The sequence below is a fragment of the Marmota monax genome, unplaced genomic scaffold, assembly GCF_021218885.2.
Source record: "Marmota monax isolate L192 unplaced genomic scaffold, Marmota_monax_Labrador192_F-V1.1 WCK01_AAM20220418_F8-fsc00155, whole genome shotgun sequence".
In the NCBI taxonomy this organism is placed as follows: domain Eukaryota; kingdom Metazoa; phylum Chordata; class Mammalia; order Rodentia; family Sciuridae; genus Marmota; species Marmota monax.
In genome coordinates, this window is record NW_026694554.1 from 2,374,321 (window position 1) to 2,388,439 (window position 14,119).

The 14,119-nt window shown below is 35.4% G+C and overlaps 1 protein-coding gene across 3 annotated transcripts in view; it reads left to right on the forward strand.

Annotated features, from left to right (window-relative positions):
- Dock11 (dedicator of cytokinesis 11) overlaps positions 1-14,119 on the forward strand; it is a 186,108-nt gene that overhangs the window by 163,093 nt on the left and 8,896 nt on the right. For all 3 annotated transcript variants that reach the window (XM_046420911.2, XM_046420908.2, XM_046420910.2), the window contains 6 exons: positions 4,240-4,362; positions 6,502-6,615; positions 7,621-7,767; positions 11,869-12,079; positions 12,446-12,636; positions 13,146-13,246. In XM_046420911.2, the coding sequence (XP_046276867.1) occupies positions 4,240-4,362; positions 6,502-6,615; positions 7,621-7,767; positions 11,869-12,079; positions 12,446-12,636; positions 13,146-13,246 (887 nt within the window). The remainder of the gene's footprint in view (positions 1-4,239; positions 4,363-6,501; positions 6,616-7,620; positions 7,768-11,868; positions 12,080-12,445; positions 12,637-13,145; positions 13,247-14,119) is intronic.

A 14,119-nucleotide genomic window follows, 5' to 3' on the forward strand; every position in this document is an offset into this window, starting at 1 on the left:
CCATCCTTAAATCACCATTCCAGTAGCCATATCAGAGTCAACATACAGGGAAATCGCCACAAAAAAAATAGATTTAACACTATTCTTTTACTTCAACAGAGCAAAGCATGCACTAAAGTATTTAAGAATGCAAATGCCCTGTTCTATAATTCAGATGAATAGAGAAAAGCTTCAGCTGTCAATCAGCCAACAAAGATTTATTGAGCCCTGACTTGTGCTTAAGACTCAGGATATAGTGATAAAAGGGCTGTAAAATAAATATGGATGGTCCCTGACCTCCAAGGTCTACTGAAGTGATAATATACCTACACAAAATGCAAAAAAGCAAAATAGTGCCATTTGAATAATATAGACAATATGTGGCATGCAAAGTGACAGGTGAGACAGATGCCTTTAAACTGAGGTGGAACAGACATATTAATGAGAATGGGGTTTGAAGGATGATGACAATCTGAAGGCATTCTAATAGAGGAGAATAGCAGGAACAAAAGGTAAGAGGTAGAAATGCATGAGGCACAGTGAGTGAATCCTTTTTGTGCAAAACCATTGGGTTCACAGAGAGAAGAGTCGTAATCAAGGCCAAATTTTGAGAAGTTTTGAAAGTTTAGGATTTATTCAAAGATTTTTTTAAAATTTTTATTTGTTGTTTTTAGTTATGCATGACAGTAGAATCTATTTTGATATATTTTTACAACCATGGAATATATCTTATTCTAATTAGGATCCAAGTCTTGTGCCTGTACATGATGTTACTCTCAAAGATTTTTGAGCTGAATAGTGACAAGATGAAAGCAAGTAGAGAAAGTTAATTTGGTGGTAATGTAGGAGTTATATCAAGGCAGATGGATAGGGGCTGGAAGCATAGGCTAGAAGGAAGACTGCCATCATTGTTCAGAGGTGAGGCAGTTTGGGCCTAAACCAGAATAGTGAAAGATACAAGAACTACCCTGGAAAGGAAAGAAGGAAGGCTTGCTAGATATGGGAAGTGAAGAGTTGAAAGTAGCTCTAAGAAGTGTGGATATAAGGAAAAAAGATAGATGGCTTTGAAGGGAAAATGATGAAAACTATTTTAGATCTGAGTTGAACTTGAAGTGAAAGGTTATAAAAGTGGAAATGATCGTGAGGTTATTAGAAATGCAGAACTGAATCGAGAGAGAGAGAGAGAGAGAGAGAGAGAGAGAGAGAGAGAGAGAGAGAGAGAGATCAGGGTTAGAAATAAACATCTGGAAGTCATATCCTTGGAAGAACCAAAACAGGGTGAGTATAGGACATAACATGGCAAGTGAAGACCAGAGAACCAAGGACTGAACCATGGGGAAAAGTGCACAGTTAAAGAGTGGGAACATGAAAAAAGGAAAAGCACAGAGACTAAAGGGGTTAGGGTTAGGGTTAGGGTTAGGGTTAGGGTTCTCTTAAGAAATATAAGCAAATGGGGCTGCAGCTTTAGCTCAGTGGTATAGAGTGCCTGCCTGGTACATGTCAGGCACTGGGTTCAATCCTTAGCACCACATAAAAATAAACAAATAAAGGTATTGTGTCCATCTACAACTAAAAAAATATTTTAAAAAATAAAAAGAAATATAAGCAATCAAGGGGCTAGGGGATGTAGCTTGATGGTAGAGTTCTTGTCTAGCATGCACAAAGCCTTGATTTCAGTCCCCAGTACTGCAAAGAGAGAGACAGACAGAAAAAGAAAAGGAAATATAAGCCATCAGGGGAGTTATAAGCTGCAGGTAAGTTTAAACTATAATACACTTATTTTGTTGTTCCCAATTCTAAGATAAAAGTGTTTACTCTTTAAGTTTTTAAGTAGATGTTTTTTAACAAAGAGCATAGAAGGTTTCTTCTGTTCCTTGTTTCCCAAGTTCTCTTTAATATCATGAATGGATATTGAGGATATTTTTTTCAATTGCTTTTTTTTCTGTATCCGTTGAAGGTAATATTTTTCTCTTTTATTAGGTTTATGTGGCAGTGTATTAATTTTTTTTCTAATTCTTAACCAACTTTACATTCCTGGGATAAATACTAGTAGAATGTAACCGATTTTTAATTCCCCGAAGTTCACACTTTCACTTCTGGAAATTTTAGTTTGGCTATTGCAGAATAATAAACTGGTCCTTTACTCAAGTAGCAACATTTATTGAACACCTGCTATATAGTATCACTGTGTTAGATTTTGGAGAAACCATCGGAAATAAGACATTGTTCCTGATCTTCAAGAGTCACAGGCTATTTGGAAAGTCAGATACATTGACAAAACAAATATTATTCAAGTATAAATATTTACCCCCAAAATTAACAGAGTTGGAAACAAGGTATCTAGTGTCTTGCTTATCCTGCTTGAAGGATTCTGAAAGAGAGGGTACTTAAGTAGAAGGGATTAAAGGGCAGAGGGCATAGCATGAATAAAGACAGGAAGCTAAGACACATCCTGGTGCTTCTGAAGAACTACTAGCAGTTCACTGTTATTGAAGCATAAATTACAAGACTTGGCATGTTGAATGAGGGGATTATAGAAGTCTCAACCACATCATTGCAAACTTTCTATGCCAAATGAAATAACTTGTCCCTTGTTCTGTGAATGACAGAGACATTGCCAGATTTTAATGAGTGACATGATCAGGTTTGCATTTTAATCAGAACCCTATGACATATGTATAGAGGATGTATTTGAAAGTCTCAATGCTGGAAGCAGGACTCTCCATTAGAAAAAACTGCGAAATCTTGAACCTTAGCAATAAGTGTAGAAATGGACAGGAAAGGTCAGATTTGAAAGATAATTGGAAAATAAAACTTAAGGGCTTGGCGATGAACTCTTTGGGGATGAGTAAAGAAAGAGATGCAGGGGCTGGAGTTGTGGCTCAGTGGTAGAACGCTCGCCGAGCATGTGCAAGGCCTTGGGTTCGATCCTCAACACCACATATAAATAAAGGTATTGTGTGCAACTACAACTAAAAAATGAACATTAAAAAAAAGAGATGCATTAATTTCCTAGATGTCTTAGTCTATCTGGGCTGTTACAACAAAACACCCTAGACTGGGTAGTTTATTAACAACAGAATTTGTTGATTTCTCACAGTTCCAAAAGTTGGGAAATAAAAAATCAAGTCACAAGTAGAATCAGTGTCTGTTGAAGGTCCATTTCCTAGTTCATAGAAGACATTTCTCACTGTATGCTTACATGGTAGAAGTGATAAGCTAGTGTTCCTGGATCTGCCCCACCTTTCTTTTTGGTACTGAGGATTGAACCCAGGGTCAGTTTACTACTAAAGTACATCTCCAGCATTTCCCCGCCTTTTTGAGATGCATCTGACTAAGTTGCTACCTTGTCATCCTCCTGCCTAAGCCTCCTGAGTCTCTGAGATTATATGCATGTGTCGCCATACCTGGCAGGGTGGGAGGTGTCTGTCATGAACTATTATTATATCATCCTCACTAATTTTATTTTATTTTTTAATATTTTTTAGTTGTAGTTGGACACAATACCTTTATTTAATTAATTTATTTTTATGTGGTGTTGAGGATTGAACCCAGTGCCTCACACATGCAAGGCAAGTGCTCTGCCACTGAGCCACAACTCCAACCCCATCCTCTATTTTTTATTAGCACAAATTAATTGTACATATTAACAGAACTCAGTATGATATTTTCATATGTGCATATAAAACACATTGATAATATCCAAAACCCTTTTTTTCATCTTTATCCCCCATTCCCATACCCCAGAACACTTCCTAGTCCCTAGAAATCACTTTTCTACTTTCAAGTCAACTTAAGTCATTCTCAGTTTGGAACTAACAGTGTATTCCCTTTTAAAGGTATTCCTTCTCATTGTGTAACCATCTAAAAGTACAGTTAGCCATTGTTATGTGAATAAACAAAATAGGCATGGTTTACTATTATCAACATTAACTTCATATTTTAAGAATATTTCTAATTTCAGGTATTTGTATAGGAAATATAGTCATGGGGCTAGGGTGTGTAGTTCAATGGTAGAGTGCTTGCCTAACAGGCACAAGGTCCTGGATTTTATCCCTAGCTCCAGGAAGGAAGGAAAGAAGAAAGGGAAGAAAGGAGTGAGGAAGGATATATAGTCACACAAGTATACTCCTGTTGAATTTGGTACCTTTTGTTTGTTCTTTATTAACTTAAAATGGTTAGAAATTAATTTGTATGAAACTCTGAAACTATTTTTAATTCCTGACTAAATTTTCTCTTAATTCATTTCTCTTAATGCAGGAAGTTTTGCTGGAGTTGCTAGAACAATGTGTGGATGGCTTATGGAAGGCAGAACGTTATGAAGTAATTTCTGAGATTTCCAAGTTGATCATTCCAATTTATGAGAAACGTCGTGAGTTTGAGGTAGCCTACTTACATATAGTTATAATTAGCTTATGTATTTTATTTTGGTCTTGGGAAAAACATTAAAATAGTTATGTAACTATTGCTCTACTTCATGTCTTCTGAAGTTTAGAAGATTCATTATGTTATAACATTTGTATTTTATTGTAGAATATAGATATTTAATTGATTGTATCATTTAGACACATGGATCCAATATGAAAGTTCTAATCCAAGCTAGGGATGTATTTAAGCAGTAGAGTGCTTGCCTAGCATACACAAAGCTCTGGGTTCAATCCGTAGCACCACACAAAAAAATTTACAAACGTTTAAAAAGCTGTTAAAGTGTAAAATAAATATCTTGCCTTATGTTATATATATACCAAAAGAAATTAACACTAAAAGAATTAAAACCAAAATTAAAATTAGTTTGGTGGTTTCTTTTTTTCAATATTAATTAATTAATTTGTACTGGGGGATTAAATCCAGGGGAGCTAAATCCCCAGCCCCTTTTATTCATTTTTTTTTTTTAAATTTGGAGACAGTGTCTTGCTGAGTTGCTGAGACTGACCTTAAACTTGTGATTCTCCTGCCTCAGCCTCTCAAGTCCCTGGGATTACAGGCCAGTGCTACCATGTGCCGCCAGACCTGTGGTTCTCAAAATATTTTCATCTAGCCTTCTCCCCTCCCTCTTTCAGGGCATAAAATAATCATTGTGGTTTTGGGGCTGGGGTTGTGGCTCAGCAGTAGAGTGCTCGCCTAGCACGTGTGAGGCCCTGGGTTCAATCCTCAGCACCACATAAAAATAAATAAATAAAGGTATTGCGTCCGTCTTACAACTAAAATAAATAAATAAATAAATAAATATTTAAGAAATAATCAGTACGGTTTTCATTAAACCTTCACTTAAAAAACAAAAGCTATCAGATTTCCAGGTTGCTCAGGGAAGAGACGATTCTATTCTTTGCAGTTGTTGAGGACACTAAAAGTGCTGGCAGATAACAATGAGGAAGGTAAAAAGACACCAGTAATAACCCTATTATGAGAAGTTTTTTTTTTTCAATTTGGCCTGCTAAATAATGTATTGATAAAGGGTAGTTAATAAAGAATAGTAGTTTAATAAACAGTCGTTGCCACCACTGCTAAATAGGAATTTTTTTATAATCAAGTCACTCAATTAATGTCATAATTTCTACTGCTGTTGTACTAGGAAAGGGGTGATTTAGGATTTAAGCCATTTTTAAAAGAGCAGATAGTTTCTCAATATTGAAAAAGTTTCTTAGTGAAAACATATATATTTTAATTTGGGTAGTATTCTAAACTGTGCTCTAATCTGACTCTGATTAAATTTGCTTTTTTGTCCTAGATTTTAGGGCTTCCTCTCTTTGCAATACTCTTGACGTATATGGAGCATGCCTGAAAAATTACAGTAACAGCTGGGTGTGGTGGTGCATGCCTATAATTTCACCAGCTCAGGAGGCTGAGGAGGAGGATTGTGAATTCAAAGCCAGCTTCAGCAATTTAGTGAAGCCCTAAGACACTCAGTGAGACCCTGTCTCTAAATAAAATATTAAAAATAAGGCCTGGGGATGTGGTTCAATGGTTAAGCACGCATGGGTTCAATCCCTGGTACCAAAAAAAAAAAAAATTATAGTGACATTCAAGATTTTATTAATAAGCTAGAATTAAATAATTAAATTTAGGTCATATAGATGGCCAGGAATAGTATATGAGACAAAAAACAAGATTTGCCACTACTGCTTTTATCAAATCAGTACAAATCCAAAGATTCCTAAGAAGCTTTGTCAGAGTTTCAAAACAAAGGCCCCATTTTCTGACCTCTGCCCCTATGGTACTGAGGATGAAATCCAGATAATATAATATTTTTAAAATATATATTGTCATTGAGGTGAATAAAATGAAGCATGATGTTAGTATATTCAGTGTCATTTTACCATTTTAAATTCTACCCTTAGATCCAAATTTGTTGAAGTCTTTTGTCTTATTGTAACAATGGGGCAAGAGGATGTGAATAGTGCCACCAAAACAGTTTTGAAAAAGAAACATTGATGCTTTTTATTCTTGTGTATTCATCTTGAAGACAAGACATTTAGTCATGGACCAAAAGACAAATCTTATTTGTATATTTTCATTTTTCAGAAACTTACTCATGTTTATAGAACACTTCATGGAGCTTATACAAAAATTTTGGAGGTTATGCACACCAAAAAAAGACTTTTGGGTACTTTCTTCCGAGTTGCCTTTTATGGCCAAGTAAGTATACTTTATATAGAGTTGTTTTTCTTTTTAAACATTCACTTTTGGTTTTGGTTTGTTACATTACTTCGGTAGCAGTTATTGATTCTAGGATTCTGTCCAGATAGTGCCTATTACAGTAGCAAGGATCTTGCTTTGTAACTTTAAAGTTCACATTGGTTCTTATCAAGTTCATTAGATCAGAGTACAACCTATAAGGTTTGGATTTCTCTTTCAGCTTCATTTTTTGTTATGCTTCTGATAAAGTATATGTAAACTATCCAGTCATTAAAACTTTCAAATATAGGGCTGGGGTTGTGGTTCAGCAGTAGAACACTCACCTAGCATGTGTGATGCACTGGGCTCAATCCTCAGCACTGCATAAAAATAAATAAATAAATAAGCCAGGTGCGGTGGTGCAGCCTGTAATCCCAGCGGCTTCGGAGACTGAGGAAGCAGCTTCACGGGTTCAAAGCCAGCCTCTACAATTTATCAAGGCCCTGAGCAACTCAGCTGAGTCCTTGTCTTTAATTGAACCCAGTGCCCCACATGTGTGAGGCACTGGGTTCAATTCTCAGCAGCACGTAAAAATAAATAAAGATATTGTGTCCATCTACAACTAAAAAAATATTTTTTTAAAAAAGGACTGGGGGTGTGGCTTGGTAGTTAAGCACCCCTGGGTTTAATCCCTGGTACGTATTTATATATATGCATAATTAAATAAAATAAAGGTATTGTGTCTATCTGCAATGAAAAATGTGTTTTAAAATACATCCAAATACAAAACAGGTAATAAGCATACAGGGAAGGAGGAGAATCTCAAGAAATCTTCAGGCTAATGATATGTTGATATGATTGTGAATTTGAAAATTCTCATTTATTTGAAGGTAAAAAGTGAATGTATGCATGTAGCTATTAGTAATATTATTTAAAATGCATTTGAAATATATTGTTACTTAGTAGGTTGTTTTAAATGTTGTTTGCTCATTCAATTCATAAATTATTGACTTAACTTTACAACAGTCGTTTTTTGAAGAAGAGGATGGAAAGGAGTACATCTATAAAGAACCAAAGCTCACCGGCCTCTCAGAGATTTCCTTGAGACTTGTTAAACTTTATGGTGAAAAATTTGGCACAGAAAATGTCAAAATAATTCAGGATTCAGACAAGGTAACCTATGCCCCACATTTTAATATCGTAATTTGTTAATTCTAGGCATGGAACATTGCTCCTGACTTTTTCCTTATTTTAAATGGCAGAGGAGAAACAAGGAAATAGAGACTTCCGGATAGTGAAAGAATGTACACGGGCTGGACTGGGGGTGTAGCGCAGTGGAAGAGCACTTGCCTAACATGTGTGAGGCCCTGAGTTGCCTCCCTAGCATTACAAAAAAAAAAAAAAAAAAGAAAACTAAAATTAAGAAAAGAAAGGATAACGAGGGCGTGGAGTTTCACACCGTAATCCCAAAGACTGGGAGGCTGAGGCAAGAGGATCACAAGTTCCAGGCCAGCCTGGGAAACTTAGGAAGACCCTGTCTCAAAAAAAGACTGGGGATGTAGCTCGGTGGTAAAATACCTGTCCCCTGCCCCTACCCAAGGAAAAAAAGAAAGAAAGATAGGGGCTTTGGAGTCTGAGACCAGAATTCCAATCCCCATTCCTTGTTACTTGCCTGCTGCATGACCATGGGAAAGTATTTGATCCCTCTCTTTCATTTATCTCATTAGTCAGATGGTGATGATAATAGTACCTTCCTTATGGGGTTGTTTTACACATTAAATGAGTTAATATAGAGAAATTGGTTTGAGTTCCTTGTACATAAGAAGCATTCACTACTGCCAGAATGAAAATCTCCTGGCAATGGTAAACACACTTCATTATCTACCATGATAATCATCACTATGTAGATTGACATATATCTTCTGGGTATGGTTTTATCTTGAACATAGGCTTAAAGACAATTAAAATAGATTTGCTGGGGCTGGGTTTGTTGCTGGGGTTATGGCCCAGTGGTAGAGCATTTGCCTAGCATGTGTGAGCCACTGGGTTTGATTCTCAGCACCACATATAAACAAACAAAATAAAGGTCCATTGAAAACTAAGAAATATTTTTAAAAAATAGATTTGCTGATAGGTTCAAAATTAGTATTTGGCAAAACCTGTTTCTTATTAGTTTCACTATTTTGTAATGTTTTACCAACTTAAGATGATAGATTTCCTCTCTTTGCAGCCAGGTAGTCTTAGTTTGCTCCCACAGTATTGAGCACTGTGTAAATGGAATGGTAATGGAGATCCAGGCTTCTTAAATTCCTTTTTTTAAGCTATATTAAAATTGAACCCAGGGCCTTTTACATTTAGGCAAGCTCTCTGCCTCTGAGCTACATCCCCAGGCCCCAGAGCCAGACTTTCTGAACAATATGCATTTTTCTCTTTTTATCCACCTCTGAAAACTTGCCCAAAATGCTGGTGACAAACCACCAACAGGCTGCTTGAGTGCTGACATTGTTATGCATGATATTCTGTTCATTTCCTGTAGGTAACACACATCATGTACAGTTCTTTCTTTTAAAAATTACCATCAGAGCCAACTGAGGCTGAATCAGGAGAATTGCAACTTTGAGGCCAACCCTGTCACAAAATACAAAATAAAAACAAATGAGATGTAGTTCAGTGGTAGAACACCCATGGTTTCAATCCTCAATACCACCAAAAAAAAAAAAATGTTCTTCCTACCTATGGGGTTCCACATCCATAGAGTCAACCAACCATGCACCAAAAGTATTAAAAAGACTCATTTATACTGGACATGAATACACTTCTGTTTCTTGTCATTATTCCTTAAAAATTATAGTCTAACAAATATTTACATAGCATTATCATTGTATTAGATAGTGTAAGTAATCTAGAAATGATTTAAAGTATACAGGAGGATGTGTATGTTTTACATGCAAATATTATGCCCTTTTACATGAGGGACTTGATGTTTTTTTTTTTTACTGTATGGAAATAAAATGTATAAAACACTCTTTTACCTTGCCAAAGAACAAAATCTGCTTAAGGATATAGGCAATATAAAATACTCCTCTTAAAGAGGTGAATTGGTATTATCTTCCAATATTTTAACTGTGTGTGTCCTTGAGCCTAATAATTTCACTTAAAATTTTATCTTGTGGATGTACATATATAAGAATATGTTTAAGGATATTCCCTGATGCAAAATTTATATAGCAAAAACCTGGACGCAGTCTAAATGTCCGTATGGCTAAATAAATGATGGTATTTCCCATATAATGGATATAGTCACCTAGGCATTTAAAAAATGAAAGATTTATATAAGTGTCAGTATGAACCCAAAAAGATCTGTTATGAAAGGGAAAAAGAGGTGAGATGTAGGACTCTGTGGTTAGTATGACATATTCGTATAAAACCTGGATATTCACATATACTTATACAAGCTCAGGAAATTTCAGGAATATTTATACAAAATTGTCAGTCATGGTTACCTCTGAGGATTGAGATCAGAGTCTTGATTGTAAATAAATAGTTTTTGCTATTTGTATATACCCTGTGTACTATTAAATATATAATTTTATATATGTGTATGTGTGTGTGTGTGTGTGTGTATAAACTTATTAAGGTCAGACACCAGACTTGACCTCTTTTTAATTTCCCTTTTATATTTTGTCTCAATGCCAGTAGATTTTCCTCAGGTCTCTCTGGTGAACTCTACCTTTTTTTTCTTTTTAATGGGAGAAAAAAAATTCTGGAGATAGGCAAAAAAATAGAATGGTTTAGAGAAATTAAAAGATTCTAAGAAATTTAATCTGTCCTGTCCATCCTCCTGTATATGTGGGGGGTGGAGGGAGAGGGATACGGAAACCGTGTGTGTGTGTGTGTGTGTGTGTGTGTGTGTGTTTCTGGAGAGGGGCAAGGATATTGGTCAAGGCAGATATAGTTGGAAAATGATCCTGGGAACTGTCTATAGAGTTAATGAAGATATTCTTAGAATGAGGGGTTGAGAGTCCTCAATGAATCTCTAACAGAGACGATGCTGGGATTTACATCTAGCATCATGGAATTTAGATCATTCATGAAATGGTTCACAACTACAGCTAGAGGTTTTTTTGTGTTGTTATTGTTTATTTTATTTTTGCAGTGCTAGGGATGGAACCCAGGGCCTAATGAATATTAGGCAAGCACTTTACCGTGGAACTGTACCCCAACCCTACAACCTAGACTTTTGTGGCTCTAAAGTAGAATCATTGTGTGTTCTTGTCCTCCCCTTTCTCCATAGGATAGGATTAAAATAATTCAGTCAAGAGTACCTACTCATAATTTCCAGCACTGCTTGTGAATTTCTAAATTAGTAAGCTTTTCTGAAGGGTAATCAGATAATATATACCAAAATCCTTAAAATCATGTAAACTTTTTAAGTAAGAAATTTTCTTTTAGGAATTTATCTTAAGGAAAAATCAGAAAAAAAACATAGTTTTAAATTCAAGGATGTTCATCAAAACACTATTTGTAATAACAAAAAGTTGGAAAAGCAACTTAAAGGTATCAGCCAGCTGTGGTGTCACACACCAGTAATCACAGTGACTTGGGTGTCTGAGGCAGTAGGATTGCAAGTTCAAGGCCAACCTCAGCAACTTAGTGAAGCCCTAAGCCACTTAGTGAGACTTTTCCTTAAAATTAAAAATAAAATGGGTTGGGTTGGGGATGTGGCTCAGTGGCTGAGTATCCTGGATTCAATCCCCAGTATCTGTCTATCTCTGTGTGTATGTATGTGTGTGTGTGTGTGTGTGTCACACACATACACACACACACACACACAGTAATCAATTACTCCAATATAGAACTCTTAAGATATTTTTATTCAGGTAGAATTCACACAATTAAGTATTTTAAAATATTTTAAGGAGTCAGATGACAAAAAATGTTTAGTATGTTATCAGATTTCTGAATATACATGCATAGAAAAAATATTAGATGAAAGTGTGAATAATGGTCATTGTTGGATGATAGGATTACAGTAATTTTTATTTTCTTCCTACATTTCTGTAGTCTCCAAATAGGTTTCTGTAAGTTCTTATAATCAGAAATAAATGATCCTTAAAAAAGAAACGAAGACCTCCTCCAGGTGTGTACTCAGTTGGAAGCACAATCATAACGGCAGTGATTCTCATGTGATCTCAAAGGAGTAAATTACCTACATTTCATTTTCCCTTCCATTGAATCTTAAAAAAAAAATTAAAAACTTGTCTTATTTTATAGGTAAATGCCAAAGAGCTTGATCCAAAATATGCTCATATCCAAGTCACTTATGTGAAGCCCTACTTTGATGACAAAGAACTCACAGAAAGAAAGACTGAGTTTGAAAGAAATCATAATATCAACAGATTTGTTTTTGAAGCTCCTTATACTTTATCAGGCAAAAAGCAAGGTTGTATAGAAGAACAGTGTAAACGCCGGACCATTTTGACTAGTAAGTAGGACTTTTCATGTTAACTTATTATTTGTCATGGTCCTTTTTGATAAACACAAGTACCAGCTGGCCAGCAGGAACTTGTAACTGAAATTGTAATCATTTGTTGTTTTACTGTTCAGCTATAAGTTTGTACAAACATGTCCTTGTGATAAACCATCATTTTCCCATATGTCATTCATGATTGCTTAGACATGTCTCATAAAGGGAATTTATCCCTTAATCCTGAAGCAGTAAGTTCTATATAATACCTTAGGCATCTCCTAGAAAAAGCATGGAGAGAATTAAGCACAATGAATTTTTTAAAAATTCAACTATTTGAATTTGATTTTCTAAACTTAATAAATCAATCTTAATTTTTAATAGCTTCAAATTCGTTTCCCTACGTGAAGAAGAGGATTCCAATACACTGTGAACAGCAGATTAATTTAAAGCCAATTGATGTTGCTACTGATGAAATAAAAGATAGAACTGCAGAGCTGCAAAAGCTTTGCTCCTCTACTGATGTGGATATGATTCAGCTTCAACTCAAATTACAGGGCTGTGTATCTGTACAGGTAAGTTGTGTTAAACACTTCCTAATATTTCTCTTGCTTTCACACAGGCGTAGAGCAAGCATTAATTGTAATTGTGTGTTATGCTCTCATTGAGTGCAAAAGCCTGTATTTCTTGTTAACTTAAGAAATTATGTTTAATTTCTATAAATTTCCATAATGTCAAAAGACGTTAAACAAATCCCTCTGACTAACCAAGCCCTATATTTACATATCAGAAATCATTAACTAATTTAATTAGAGTATCATCTTTCCAGATTATGTGCTTTAGTTAATGATTTTTCATATAAACTTGTTGTAAGCATAAAAAACTTCTCGGATATAGGTTTCTTATAGTTTTGTTATGTTTTTGGTGCTGAGGATGGAACCCAGGGCCTGTGTATGCTGGAAAATCAGTGTGCGACTGAGCCATGCTTCTGGCCCTTGAGCTTTTTTAATAAAAAGGAGAAATGCAAAAACTTCTTCTGACTACATGCTGATAATTCTCTCACTTTTCTCCTTTCTTAATTTAGGTCAATGCTGGTCCATTAGCATATGCAAGGGCTTTCTTAAATGATAGTCAAGCCATCAAGTATCCACCTAAGAAAGTAAATGAGTTGAAAGACATGTTTAGGTAAGCATTTAGTAATTTTTAGATGAGACATTTATTCTTTTCCTTGTTTTCTTCTAAAAACAACAACAAAGTATTTACCAGATAATACCCCTACAAAAAGGACATTCTTTGTGTACTTTTGTAATAGCTAAGTGACCTCTGGATGGTACTTTAAGTAGTGAGGAAATTCATGATCTGTTTCATGCTACAGGATATTAACAATGCCCCAGTGACCCAAGAGATTAAATGTGCCAACTTATTTTATTGCTTTGGATATTGTTAGTGACACAAACACAAACCTACATTCATTTTTTGATTTCCTTCTTTGCCCGATTGACCTTGTGTTATAGCATTTCGTACCATTTAGGGTAGAAGTAAAAGTGGGGCTGGAAGGGTTGCAGAGGCGTTTACTCCTATCCTGTATTCTTGCTTCCACTTGGATTCTGCCAGTCTAGGACATACAATATCTTGTGTGCACTAAGCAACCCTGTAAGCTAAGGTATGTCTGAATGAACCTTACATTTGAAAATCTGTTGAATTTATAAACAGTTTACATTCAGAACACGAGAAACAGTTGCGTCAAACAGACTAAGGATAAATATGATAACCTATCTACTCATCTACTCCTGACATGCCATTTACTTTTCCTGTTTGTGTGTTATCAGCTGTTCCAGGTTGCAGAGTAACCAGTAGTCATTCATTCACCAATACTTATTAATAATGGCTGCCTGGATCCTATAAAAAAACTCTACTAGTTGCTATGACAGGGATATAAAACATATGGGCAATGAGGTACTTTGCCTCCTCAGACATACACTATAATTGTGGACATTAAACATAAACACATAAAATAATGAAAAAAAATACTTTTATGATGGTTCTTCAATTCCCTAT